This window comes from Leptinotarsa decemlineata, unplaced genomic scaffold (genome assembly GCF_025532065.1).
Source record: "Leptinotarsa decemlineata unplaced genomic scaffold, Ldec_3_MD MMD2_tig00000010_RagTag_RagTag, whole genome shotgun sequence".
NCBI lineage: Eukaryota > Metazoa > Arthropoda > Insecta > Coleoptera > Chrysomelidae > Leptinotarsa > Leptinotarsa decemlineata.
This window is the reverse complement of record NW_027412538.1, coordinates 9,134,832-9,149,721: the sequence shown is the minus strand read 5'-3', so window position 1 is coordinate 9,149,721 and position 14,890 is coordinate 9,134,832. Positions and strand designations below refer to the sequence as shown.

General features: G+C 34.9%; 1 protein-coding gene across 8 annotated transcripts in view; it reads left to right on the top strand.

The window, feature by feature from the left end:
* Positions 1-14,585, top strand: part of LOC111509416 (long-chain-fatty-acid--CoA ligase 6) — a 132,984-nt gene extending 118,399 nt beyond the window's left edge. For all 8 annotated transcript variants that reach the window (XM_074171384.1, XM_074171386.1, XM_023165165.2 and 5 more), the window contains exons 7-12: positions 1,874-2,091; positions 4,240-4,390; positions 4,854-5,132; positions 7,490-7,633; positions 10,242-10,415; positions 13,208-14,585. In XM_074171384.1, coding sequence (XP_074027485.1) covers positions 1,874-2,091; positions 4,240-4,390; positions 4,854-5,132; positions 7,490-7,633; positions 10,242-10,415; positions 13,208-13,345 — 1,104 coding nt within the window. In that variant the 3' untranslated portion in view covers positions 13,346-14,585. The remainder of the gene's footprint in view (positions 1-1,873; positions 2,092-4,239; positions 4,391-4,853; positions 5,133-7,489; positions 7,634-10,241; positions 10,416-13,207) is intronic.
* Positions 14,586-14,890: the final 305 nt, after the last annotated feature.

The window sequence follows — 14,890 nt, the reverse complement described above, 5'->3', positions numbered from 1 at the left end:
CCTGGGGCTTGAACCACCGACCAACACGGCGGTCGATTTGAGTGAGTGAACAAAGCACCCACGTCGAACCGAGCGGCTACCGACCGACCGCAACCTTTTGAGACTGAAAGTTAAAAAAATGTTTCAATATATTTCAAGTACAACCATCAATCACAGAGAGATTAGTTAAAATTGAGATGAAATTGAAAAAGTGCTGTAAAATAATTGATTATACGAGGGTTGCCTTTTATATTTTGGTATTAGAGAACAAAAACCAATATTAATCATCGAAAATCACTTTATTGTTTTTCAAAATATTCCCCATGAAGATCTATACACTTTTGCATGCGTTTGAACCAATTGTCGAAGCACTTTTGCCACTCTGATTGAGGTATCTCCAAAACATGCATTCTGAATGCAACAACCGCTTCTTCAAGTGTCGAAAAACGTTGACCTCTCAGTTTGTTTTTTACGTGCGGGAATAAAAGAAGTCATTCGGTGCCAAGTCAGGACTATACGGTGGATGACTCATCAAATCGATGTTTTGGGTGCTCAAAAATGTAGTTGTTTGAGCCGATGTGTGAGAACTCGCATAGTCGTGGTGAAGAGTGATCCGTCTTCGGCGGTTGGTTTTCCTGATTTCTTGAAAGACAACTGGCAAACAAATGGTTGTGTACCACTCAAAATTGACTGTTCTGCGTTGGTACGGTTGCGACATGTCCAGTTTTTCCGAAAAAACATGTGACATTTGCTTGGAAGTGCTTCGTGCTTCCAACTTTTGTTGGATTTGGCTCATCTTGAAACACCCATACAGTCGACTGCTGTTCACTTTCGGGCTCTTACGCGTAAATCCACGATTCATCACCTGTCACGATGTCATAGACGTGTTTCGAGGCAAAGCAGTCGTATTTTTTGAGCATTTCCTTCGACCAATCGACACGAGCCTTTTTTTGAGCGATTGCCAAATTATGTGGGATGCAACGCGAAAAATTTTTCGACAGTCAAATGTTTATGCAATATTGAATGTATGCTGGTCCCACTAATGCCTAAGGTTGTCTCAATCTCATGATAGGTCACATGACGATCTTGCAATATCATTTCGCGCACAGCATCAATGGTTTTCGGAACAACAATTGATTTTGGACGGCCTTCACGAAATTAATTTTGGAGTGAACTACAACCACGATTGAATTCACCATACCATCGATAAACACTGGTCCTTGATGGAGCTTCATCGCCAAAATTGAATTAAGTTCATTCATGCACTACTGCTGAGTCAATCCACGTCGAAAGTTGTTTTTTGGGCCGGGATGAATCTTTCAAGTTACTGTGAACAACACAAATAGCGCGCGTATGTACGTATAAGCTCAAAAATGTCCAACTTTAGGATAGAACTGACAGTTGCCAGATTTGCAACACTAGGGTTGCCAAATCCCGAAACATAAAAGGCAACCCTCGTATATTGAATGTATGTTTCCCATTTTCTTCACTCAGATCATGCTTTAAATACTAGGATTTTTCCAGCTCAATGACGATTGAGCGTTATTTGAATGTTTATATATATTTTCTTATTATCAACAGTTATTAACTTCCTTATACCGGCATAATTTCTGTCTGGAAGTTTCGTAACAAATAAAATAAAATAAAATTTTTAAAAGATGAACTATTTATCAGAAATTAAATCAACATTTCCACAATTAAATTTAATTAGCTCCAAATTCTCTGTATTTTTTCAACTTTCTCAACCTCAGTGTAATTCATTCATTTAGATTACTCATATTCAAGATAACTACTCCTTGTTTTGGATTGATTAGATATCTTTATTAACTTTTACCAATACTTCATCATCTATTTTCTTTTGTTATTATTTAACATGTATAAAACTTTGTTATAGAATGCAATGTATTGTGTGGGTGGTGCTGTAGGATTCTTTTCGGGTGACGTAAGAAGGCTGTCTGACGATATGAAAGCTCTGAAACCGACCGTTACTCCTGCAGTTCCAAGGCTTCTCAACAGGATATATGATAAAGTTCAATCAGACATTAATGGAAGTTGCATCAAGAAAATGCTCTTCAATATGGCAATAGGTTCGAAAGAAAAAGAGGTTAAAAGGTTAGTAGCTCAAAAACGGTTTTGAAAGCCGAAATTCAAAACCAGCGGCGGCTCGTCAGAGGAGGCAAGGGAGGCTTAGCCTCCCCATAGAATTTTAGGTTATTCATCGCAATAAATTAAAAGATATTGACAAGTAATTATGATTATTTTTTTCTAGAAATACTTGGGTAGTACCATCACTTTACCATTAATTTTTAATATAAATACATATGCCCGAAAAAACACTATCACTCACTACGTAGTACGTACCACACTGTATCCTGCATCAACAAACCTCAAACGCACCGCCCACGAACGAATAACGAATAAACTATCAACCCGAAATAATAAATGCCATACGTTGCAAGGGAGCCAAGCCTCCGACCGCTTTAAAAAACACAGGCTCTACGAGACCGATCCAACCAGCGACATACGTCCCCGATTTGTAATTTCAGTTGCAGAAATTATAGCGTCAGAGAAGGCTAGCCTCTAGTTGGTTTCCGTTACGTTAGTGTACGACTGCGTTTGTTTTTTATTTAATTATTCGGATGGGATACCGTGACGGACCGGAACTAAAAAATATTCCGGTAAATCGTTTTAGTGTTTCTTGATAATATTTGTTATTTCTGTATAAAACAGGCAATATTATATTATAGCAGTGCTTTTTGGTAATATTTTTAATGTGTTTTCTTTCAATTTCAAGGTGTTTTCAGGTTTTCACTTTTCGGTGAGTTTTTTTTTTCATTTATTATGGATAAGTTGGACGAAATTAAAAAATCTAACGATATAGTAGATTGGTTGCTGACAAATAATTTTAAGTCTTTATTTTATGATAATAAATTTTACATTATTAAAACTCTGGAAAGGCCTCAACAAAATTTGATTTCAAATAAAACGTCAGATAATCGACAAAATCGAGGATTTAATATTAGTTGGTACGATAAATGCGATTGGTTAACCGGCTCCATTAAACGAGAAAAACTTTTTTGTTGGCCCTGTGTTTTATTTTCCGTACAAACCGAATACCAAACGTGGTCTAAAATAGGATACTCCGATTTAAAAAATTTACCTGGTGTTATGGGGCAAATATGATTCACAATTTGGCACTTTTTTAACGGTATCGTTTTTTCGGGCACCTCAAAAACTATCCAAAATGAGCTTATTATAGACAGTGTGGCATATATTATTAAGGAAAATATAAGCAAGGAGATTGAAAGTGTTTCTTTTTTTGCATGGGAAATTGATGAAACTACCGATATTACCTGTACATCACAACTTTCAATCGTTTTTAGATATGTCAAAGATGGTAATGTGGTAGAACGTTTTATGGGTTTTCATGATGTTTCATCTGGGCGTACAGCTGACGATTTGTTTAATTTTTCAATTCGTACGTGTGACACCTATAATTTTAGGCAAAAGTTAATTGCGCAAACCCATGATGGGGCTGCGGTCATGGCTGGCCATTTAAATGGTTTACAAACTAAAATAAAGTCCATAGCTCTTTTTACGCATTGTCATGCCCATGCCAAATTTAGTAGTAAGCAAAGCGTGCAACAACATAAAAATTTTCGCGCCTCCGGCGGGCTTTTCTGTGTATATACCTATAGTCTATATGACTTAAGCCTCCCCTGTTCTCCAATGCACGAGCCGTCACTGTTCAAAACTATTTAGAGAAATATACGTTCCGTTCAAAAATTAAGGTGAATTTTTATTTTTCCCAAAAGATATTCACTTTTTCATCAATTTCTATTTTGTACCCTTCAAAGAGGTCCCCCTCAGATATAATACACTTGTCCCAGGGTTTTTTCCAATCTTTAAAGCAGTTCTCATATGCACTTTTTGCTATGTCTTTGAGCACTCTCAGCGATTTTTTTTCTCCGTTGCGGGAACAGGAAAAAGTCGCAGGTGAATACGGTGGCGGAGGCATGATTTATGCCTGTGATCAATAAACTGAACATGCTAAACAGCTGAAACTGTTAATATATGTTCGAAACGAGTATACCAACATGAAAAAAAAATAAAAAAAGCTAATCGAATGTACGTAGACCGTAAATTTTGATCACTCACCTTATTTTTTGAACAGTTCATGTAATTTTTTTTAATTTTACTCAGAAATTTGAAGGTTTTTTTGAAATGACTCATTTTCATAGCCGAAATTTGTATTCACAGGGGCATAGTGCGGACGAACAGTTTCTGGGACATGTTGGTCTTCAGGAAGGTCCAAGAAGGTATGGGAGGAAAACTTAGGTTAATGTTAGTTGGTTCGGCTCCCCTGTCTGAACATGTGCTGAATTTCATCAGGTGTGCCTTAGGATGTGTGGTAAGTTTCTATTAGATTCGGATAAAATGTATTTTTTGGGAAAGGTACTAAAATTTAGGTGGTTTGGTTTAATACAGATTGAATTAGAGTTTCTCAGTAATAATATGATTATTTTGCTCCTCAATTCATGAAAAAGAAGTACTTTTATGAACTATGAAGACACATATTGAACATATTATTATGAAATATTATGAGTTTGATAGATTTCAAAAAGATGGATACATGCTGCCATAAGTAATTTTTGAACATCATGAAAAAACTATTGAAAAAAAAATCTGAACTAGAAGACTTTCTTTTCACAAACAAAATCAACATGTTTTTATTTGGAAATGATTCCAATTTTATCAGAAAAAAGTGTTTTTATTAGATATACATTTATCAACGAATAAAACAATTTACTTAAATCTCTATATCAATTTTGAAAAGCTACCACTTTGTTGAACCACTGACTCAATTTCTTCAGGTTGTTGAAGGCTATGGTCAAACGGAATGTACTGCACCCATCACTCTAACAATCCAAGGGGACCACGTACCCGGCCATGTTGGCCCACCTGTCGCCTGCTGTTGCGTCAAACTAGTGGACGTACCAGAGATGGAGTATTGGTCGAAGAATAACCAAGGGGAAGTCTGTGTCAAAGGAACCAACGTCTTTCAAGGATACTATAAGGATGCTGAAAAGACAGAAGAGGTGATAGATGATCAGGGGTGGCACCATACTGGAGACGTAGGAATGTGGCAACCTGTAAGTTTTCAAGGTTGTGATTATTTATTCAAATTCCAGTTGACTTTGAGGTTTTACACGATTACTTGAAAGAAATGATTGGAGACCCATAAACATTATGTGTTAATTATTAGGGACTATTATGTTGCTCGCTGAAAATTATGTAATTGCAATACTGAACTATGTGTTCATCTTCACAGTAACAAAAGTAAAATAATTTGGTATTTGATTTTCTTTCCGTCTATGACATTAAGCATATCTGTGCGTTTCTTCTAAGATAAGAAACACAAAAGTATTCAAGTGAAAACTGAAAATATTGACTCGACTATTGATTTTATAGAACTATAATAGTTCAGAGTGAGTTCACACTGGCCGAGTTGAAGATTGGTTCATTAAAAATGATTATTTTATAGGTAGACAGATTTTAACATTCAATACAAATATTACAGTAACTAAATACAGCTCTGCTTGATTCGATACATTTATTTTGTTTCTTATTAATCAGTGGGCTATGCTTGAAGACAGGCAGTAAACAAATCTAAAGAAATGAACTTTAAATGTTCAAGCCAGTCTCGTATATACCTACACAGTAGTAGTTTGAATGGACTGACGCCGACAGGCGTCAGTGCAGAAATCTTCACAGAAAAATTCCTGCATATGCAATTGGCAATACAACTGAAGTTCACCTTCAATTTTGGAACGGGCACACTTGCAGACCAGTTTCAGGCTCATTAGCCACTCGTCAGTGCAAGATAGTGGTCATCATCGACCTATAGTCAACGATATTCCGTAATTGAAAATCAAAATTCTTTCAGAGTATTTCATTCCTCGTCTTAAGTTGGAGCAAACAAAAAAAATGTCACTCCATCTAGTGGACGAGGGTATTAACCAACTGCATATCCGAAATTTGCCCGATTCCTCTGAATAATGAAGAAAAACTTTCTTATTAGTCAGTGGGCCATGCTTGAAGACAGGCAGTAAACAAATCTCAAGAAATAAACTTCAAATGTTCAAGCCCGTCTCGGATATACCTACACAGTACTTTGAATGGACTGACTCTTTCAGTTGTATTGCCAATTGTATATGCAAGAAATTTTCTGTGAAGATTCCTGCACTGACGCCTGTCGGATATAATCCAACGCCTTTCGTGGTATTAGCCAGTGGAGTGGTTGTTTTATGATAGGCGTCAGTCCATTCAACCTACTATGTAGGTATATCCGAGATAGGCTTAAACATTCAAAGTTCATTTCTTCAGATTTAATTTATTTTGTGTTGTGTTGACACTATGTAGAGGTTATGATGAACATGTTGGTATAATCAGAAACAATTCAAAGCCTACAGGAATTTAAAATATAATAGAATCGAAAATCACTAAAGTTTCGACACGAGAAATAAATAGAATTGGATGGTTTAGAAGTTTACAATTACTAAATGGCAGAAATTAATAGTAATCAATTCTTATTTCAATCGAGAAATTATTTTTTATGGTTTTTAGTTTCAATAAATAAGTTTAGTAATGGCAACGACATCGTCATCAGAAATTTTTTGCAACTGCTATTATAATAATTATTATTCAATCAAACTACTTACTTTGTAGATAAACTGACTACTTCACTAAAAGATTATTTAACAACTTTTCAACAGCAACAGGTTTTCAGTAATAAATTTAAATAAGCTAACTTAAATCGAAAATACAATTGTTTAGCAATGTGTTTAGGAAGCCTAATACAGGAGTGTTGAAGCATAAATACGCAGGTATGAATCATAGCTGGTAAGAAAATCAACAAGTTCTATGAAATTCTGCTATTTAATATGTTTGAATTTTGTGGTCAATTTGTGGACTTTAATTTATCTGCAATCGTATTTTATCTAATAATTCCATCTTGATATGTAGGTATTGCCATTTTAAATTTGATTGTATTTTTTTTACATTGTATTTTCTTTTCTTGTTTATCGATTGTGATTATGGCCAATTTCAGAAAAATTCAAGCAGGATTTTTTTGCAACAATAAAACGGCTAGTTTCAAAGTATAGTAACTTATTTGACTTGTTTGAGTTTTATTAAATCAATATATGATAATTTATAAATACTTATTTTGCATATATTTTTTAATTTGCACTTGCAAAAATCTAATTATCTGATAGGGGAACTAGACATATCTGAACAGACTAATTTATAAATGAACTTTTAATATTTGCAGTTCATACAAATCATTTGGCAGTGTAGAAGATTATATTTTTTATAAATTTCTGTGAGTCAGATCATTTTTATTATTACTGGAATTTGTATAAGAAAATATTGCTTTGAAAAATTGATAGATAGATAGATACATATATGTAGATGTAGAAGGAATACTAAATTATAATTTTCTTTACAGAATGGTACCCTGAAAATAATTGACAGAAGAAAGCATATATTCAAATTGTCACAAGGTGAATACATCGTACCAGAAAAAATTGAAAATATTTACATTCGTTCGCAGTATGTTAGCCAAGTGTTTGTACATGGAGAATCATTAAAAGTGAGTACCGTTTAAATACCACCTTCGGTGGAAAAAGTCCCCAAAAATTCATCGTCACTAGCTTTTAAAACAAAATCTGAAGTAATCCATCCTTTTTTTAAAGTCAAGTACTTATTTTGGATAATTTTGAGGTTATACGAGGGTTGTTCAAAAGTAAAGAAAATAGCGAACAGAGGCGAAGATCTGCACATTATGTTGTTCTCCATTGTGTTCTGTAACATTGTCAAGTCAATTGATGCAGTGATTAGCTTTATATTTTTTAAGAACTTTAGTTCTTTAGTTCAGTTACATAAAAGCAATTATCTATGAATTGCTGTTGAACAGGCAGTTCCAGTCCCAGATCACATTTACACTAATAGTTATATGCTTATACATCACTAACAATTAGATCACAAATAACTATTATTGCTCTTTATGTACCAGTAATATCCTCTGAGCCAAGAGGAAAATTATCCGCAATAGAATATCATCTTATAGCACACAATGGATTCTAGCCAAGAAGTTCCTCAGACAGTATAAATGAACAACGTTTCTCATACATCTCCTAAAAAAGTAACGATAAATTTCAGCACCAGTGAGTTATGATAGTAATACTATTTTGATATTGAACAACATACTGTCAGACAATCACATCAGATTATTACAAATCGGTTCTAATGAAAAACGGCTTTACAACGCCAGCAAAATTTTACTTCATCATTACAATGCACATACTAGTGGATTTTTCAAATGATAGAAATATAGTGCAATTGAAGCCACTCAGGATACATTCCAGATTTGGTCATTGTAATGTCTGTCAGTCTGTCTGTATATGTAGAGTAGGGAGGATGAGTGTAAACCCACAGCACTTAGGGCACATGTGACCCATTGTACATCCTTCAGAGGAGTTGTCCTCCTAGGTCATCGTCCATTCTGTCCTTTCCAGGAAGGTGGACAGGTCGCTGAACACACACTCTCTTTGGCAACCTTGAGGTGTCTCACGGTGGCCTCCGTGAAGGTTTTGGAAGGTGCAGCGACATTACTGTCGTTGCGCTACTTCTTCAACCTTCTTGGGGTTCACTCCGTGGAGGTGCACAAGTGATGGAGCTTTTCTGCAGGAGCAACCGGTTCCTTGCCTTTATTCAAGGCGGAGCTCTTGGCACCCGCCGCAGGAAGTGCCCTTGCTGTTGGAGGTGGAGTGCGGGAGGAGGAGGGTGCACTTATAGTTGCTGCCACTCCTGCCTCTATCGCTCTCTTTCTCCTTTTGGCCTCGGCGCCGCAAATGCGCTTACGCCTTGGCCTTTGTATTATATCACGAAGTGATCTGCCATGTCCAGCTTCATCACAAGTGGTAGATTGGGGTGTTCATCCCCAGCCACATCCATATATTGAGGTGAGCATTTCTGTCCAGCCCCGGGATTGGTTTTTGTTTTTTCTGTGTCTGTTTTTGTGTTTGTTTCATTCATATGTGTTTCATAGCAGGGGAAGAGTTGGTCACTCTGGCAGAGCCCCGCATTACCAGATGAAGGCTGATTACAATGAGGTTTCGCCCACTTTCCCAAGGGGATCGTTCACCCTGTGGCCATTCAGCTGTCGGCACGAATCCTTACACCTTAGCTTGGGTAGGCTGGTTCACGGTGGCATGTTTTGCAAAGGCTTCTGGGGAGTTTTAGTTCCCCCCCCCCTACTAATTTCTGCCACTGACCAGGAGTCCGGCGACCCCATCCGTAAGGCCACATTGGCTTCCCGGACAGGGCTCCCAGTCCCCTGGCCGTTCCCCTATCCGCCACCTGGGGACGCGCCCGATAGGTAGCCCAACCCACGAGAATGTCTGTCAGTATTGTGAAGTCTAGATCCAGCTGAGGAGATGAAAATTAAAAAAAAATACAAGCTGAAAAGACAAACTATGAGGAGCTGCAAAAAGGTGGTCAGCCGTTCAGGTTTTTTTTGAAAAAAAAAACAGTATAATAACTTTTTGCATTCCGCTCGTAATGGGCTCATTTACCAAATTTTTTTATTTCATTATTTGAAAGTTTATACCGCAAATAGTACATCTGCAAAAAAAACTGAATTTTCACTCTTTATCTTCCCCTTCAAATTGATAGTTGAATGTGGCGTTCACCGAAACGGGTCGTGGTCAAACTTGACGTCACATCAGCCGCCAGTGCTGGAGGATAAGCGAAATACATACGTGTACTGAAGCCATAGAGAGCAAGTTGTGTGTTGTTTACTGCAGTGTATTAACTGCGTGAATATGTAACACGTGGTGTTTTCAAACCAATCAGCAAATGAAACAAAATCCGACGATGGCAGCGATTCATAATCTCCAACTACAGGCCCGGTTGCCACCGCTCGAAGCTCATTGCTTCGTGTGACGTCAAGATGTACCGCGGGCGATATCACATTTTCAATTGCTCTTGCTCAGTTGTTAATTGACATAAAAACCGGAAAATTTTGTGAGATACTTGGGAGATGATTTACTTTTATAATATATAATTTTCAATAAAAAACTAAATTAGCCTGAATGAGCCCATTATGATATAACTTTCTCTCTTTTCTCTCAGTTGATAACTCTCATTTAAACCAATAATACTTTATAATAACTAGATTATTCTGTTTGTGTTTTCAGTCTTCTATAGTAGCGATAGTAGTGCCAGACGTAAATGTGATAAAATGCTGGGCCCATGAAAATGGCATCCCAGGTACTCTCAGCGTGCTGTGTAATAATTCCGAGGTTAAACAACTCATCATGGACGACATGATTTCGTGGGGAAAAGAAGCTGGACTCAAATCATTCGAGCAAGTGAGTATTGATTGAATGTATGATTATATCAATATGGAAGTAACTTAGGGATCGGATCTGAAAACTTCGAAAATACTATCGAAGTAAATTGTGTACAAAATCTGTTGGTGAACCGAAATATTTGTGGTATTTATTTTGAAGAATAATCGTATGCATGTCGACAAAAGGTTGTTATATGTATTTAATGTTGAACAGATAAAAAATATTGTCACATTTCAAACCCTCTTCTGATCAAAGAGGTGTTATTATATTATCATAATTAATGTGTGAGAGAAAACTTTGTTGGCTTTATACCAATCGTTTGATTTATTGATTTATAATTTACATGTTATGTGAGACTATTGATGAAAAATAAACTCTACGAGGTCTGATAAAAAAATAAGGTGTATTTTCAAATTTCGCGGGCTAAGTTCATTCGATTAGCGACTTTTTTTTTAATTGTTACACTGGTCGCGAATATATGTTCACAATTGGCTTATGGTAGCTATAATATGTGTACATACATAAAATGATCAATAAAAGATTTTGTTAATAAATAACCTTTTCTTATATTATCATATTAATATACATAAAATTTATAACCTAAGCTTTTCTCAAGTCAAATAATTTCAATATTAAATAGTTCAACTTAGATTAGTTTAAGTTATCATTTCTGTCAGGCGTCCCGAGACCAGACGTTTTTTTTAACAGACCTCGTAAGTTAAACATGATTATTTTGGGAAACGTGAAAGACACTATAAAGTACGACAATAATTGAACGAAATCTAATGTACACCCATTTTCAATAAAAATGATGGTTTGTAAATCTTAGAAACATTGCTAGGTACTTCCTTTTTTTCTGCACATTTATACATCTTTCTAATATACGCATTTAGTACAGTCATTCTCTGACAGCCTAATTACAAAAAAGCTAACACGGGATTGTAGACATATAATCATTAATCAACAACATGGATTCAGTCGTGGTAGATCTACCAGCACAAATCTGCTAATTTATCAACACTGTATAATAAACGCCTTCAAAAATAGACACCAGGTGGATTCTATTTACACAGATTTTTCAAAGGCATTTGACCGAGTAAACCACAATTTGTTGTTGCATGAACTAAACGCTTTGGGTATTCAAGAAAACATTCTGAAATGGATTGAAAATTATCTAGCCTGCAGAGTACAATTTATAAAATATGGTAACTCTTCCTCAATCTCAGTTTCATTGGGTGTACCACAGTGTTCTCATTTAGGGCCATTGCTTTTCAACCTATTTGTAAATGACTTGAAAGATGTTATTCTTTATAGTGAATTTATTTTGTTTGTTGATGACCTGAAGATGTTTAAAGTTATTCATGACTCAACTGATACAGAATTATTACAGTACGATTTATGTAACTTTGTTCGCTGGTGTGATATAAATGTACTGCAATTAAATATAGACAAATGTCAAAAATTGGCTTTTTTCTGAAATAAGAATCTCATTAACCGGCCATATAAAATAAATCAATCAGAACTGAAAACAACAAACACAATCAGAGATTTAGGAATCACTGTCAACACAAAAATGTCATTTAAAGCTCATATTGCAAATATTACTTCTAAAGCACTAAAAATGGTAGGTTTCATTCTTAGATCTGCAAATAAATTCTCTCACTTCAATAAAAATCATATATTGTTCAATTACTAGATCAATAATCGAATACAATTCCACAATTTGGTGCCCTTCATATCATGTGAATATTGATATGCTTGAAAGTGTTCAAAATAAGTTTTAACTGGGATATCATATTGGTGAATATGACTATAAAATTATATTGGACATTCTAAACTTGAATACTCTGGCTAATAGAAGATTAGAATCAGATCTTACACTAATTCATAAAATAATCAATGGTAGCATCAATTCCCCGGAACTTGTCGAACTCATAACTTTAAATGTGAATCCAAGGAGAACAAGAAATTCGGAAATCTTCAAAGTAACCTTTTGTCGCACCAACTATAGCCAGAATGAATCTGTAGGTAGAATTTTGAGACTTGCAAATACATACAATGTAGATTTAAAATTATTTAATCCTTCTTTGGAAACATTTAAAACGGCCGTGAAAAGATTATAATTCATTAACTTATTTTTACGATTTTTTTAAATTTCATTTTATATATTTTTTCCTTAAACCTAGCTTAGATTACTGTTATATACATATATGTGAACTTGTTAATTATTTTGTAAAAAATAGGCATTGCCGTAAATGAATAACCAACTGATATAACTGATATATTTATGGATATAATAACCAATTGATCTTCCGCCTTTGCCATTTCAGCACGTGTTTACACATATCCATTGAATCATTCTGGGAATAAAGACAGTAATAATAATAGTATTATAATTATTACTTTAATATTTTACTTTCTTCCAATTGAGAGAAAGATGAAGAACTTTTGAAAAAATTGATTCATTAATAATCTTAGACTATACAAATAAACTGAAGATTGTATTGAAATATCATTTAATAAACAAAGCATTCTACAGCTATGATGAATTCCTTAACAGTAGATTTGATATGATATATGATCTTTAGAATGTTGTATTTATTGTATTGGTCTCTGATAAAATGAAATAAAAACTTTAAATTGTTGATATTGTGAAACCTTCGTACCTACTCCGATATATTTTATATAATTTATAAGTTATATTTCAGTATCTGTGCTGTATTGACCTGTGTAAAAACTTGATGTTTATTTTAACCACCAATAAAATATTTTATTCTATTCTATTCTAATAAATATCTGTATTGTTTCAGGTTAAAGATATTTACCTGCATCCGGACAACTTCAGCATTCAAAATGGACTTTTAACACCAACGATGAAAACCAAACGTCCACAAATCAGGGCTTATTTCAAGCCCCAACTAGACGATATGTGCAGTAGACTTACATAAACTGTTTATAGTCGACATTCAAAATAATGTAAACGAAAGTTAGAATAGTCATTGAAGCACTTGTTCTTGCGATATTTTCTATAAATGCAATGAGATTATTCATTAGGAGATGTACTTAGCAAGCCCAGCAATACTGTACGTTATGGCATATCTCAAACAATTTTTATATTTTTGGTTCCTTTCTCGTGCAGCATATTAGATTGTTGAAATTCAGTATTGATTGAACTGTTAAGAATGCTCGTGCTCAAGATTTTAGATGTAAGTCGCCTTACAAGGAGTTAGAAATACAGTTAATACATTGAAACAAGTCCCAGTCAAACGTTTGGTTGAAGAGTATGACACTGTATGAGACTGGGAAAAAATTTCAATGAAAATAAGATTCGACAACTTGAAAAGTTATGATAAGGTAAATAAGTTAACTTTATTGAAAATAATTGACGGTATAAAAATTGAAGCCCAATTTCAGTTTCAACCTAATAAATATATATAAGTAAATAAATATCTCAAAGTATTCATCTCTCCCAACTACATACACGGTAGGTTCTGGTAAATGCCTGCCGGAAGACAACTACTTTCCCGACTAATATCACGCTGGATTTTGAACTATATCAGACAGATATTGAAAGAGCGAAATGTTTATTCATTTGAGGTTTTAACGGTATATGTTATATAAATATAATGATATACGGGGGGCCCTGTTATAGGCTCATGCCTCTTCAGGGTAATAGATATTTATGCAAGATATCTCACCATGGTTAGTCTCTAAGAAGTTTCTCGTTCATCTAGCAGTAGGACCATGCTGAAATTATTCAAGTAGACCACCTGCAGATCGCGGTTTCGAGGTATTATCTCTCATCAGTGCAGGAAAGATCCGACCCACATAGCAAAGTACCTGGGACTGAATTAATTTCAACGCGGCTCAACTGCATATATATTAAACCCTTGGAAGAGAGAAAGATTGTTAACAAATCCATCTCGCGAACGAAGCCCCAAGAGGGAAAGAAACACCCTGTGTACCAATACTCTAACAGATATCAAAACGTGTCTGAATGAATGATGAATATTTTGAGATTTCATTTCAAAATATTTATTTTCTTCATACGTATGTATCTCTTCTCGATACAGTCTTCAGACACGTTACTAATTAGAAATTATAGTATTTTTCAGGGTAAAATTTTCGAATGCTATGAAATTTGTAACCATCATATTTATATAGAAAAATAAATAGCTCTCACTCAAACATATTACTATGAAACAAAATTCATCTATGTTATGTCACGTCATAATGATCTCCTGAGGATGCTAACTTGGTTAGCGAAACGCGTGTGTCAAGAGACTGTAATTTTTGTTCTGGTGTTGCGAAAGTGTTTTCAATAGATTTATTTTACACCAGAGGTTTCAGTACGAACTATTATGTTATGTGTTGTTAGAGGGATATAACATATATAATTGACACCTCATAGACAAATAATTATCATAATTTTAGAAATCTCAAGAATTGAATTCTATTCAATTATATCTCAGTTGGTCCGGTCTGCAAATCTA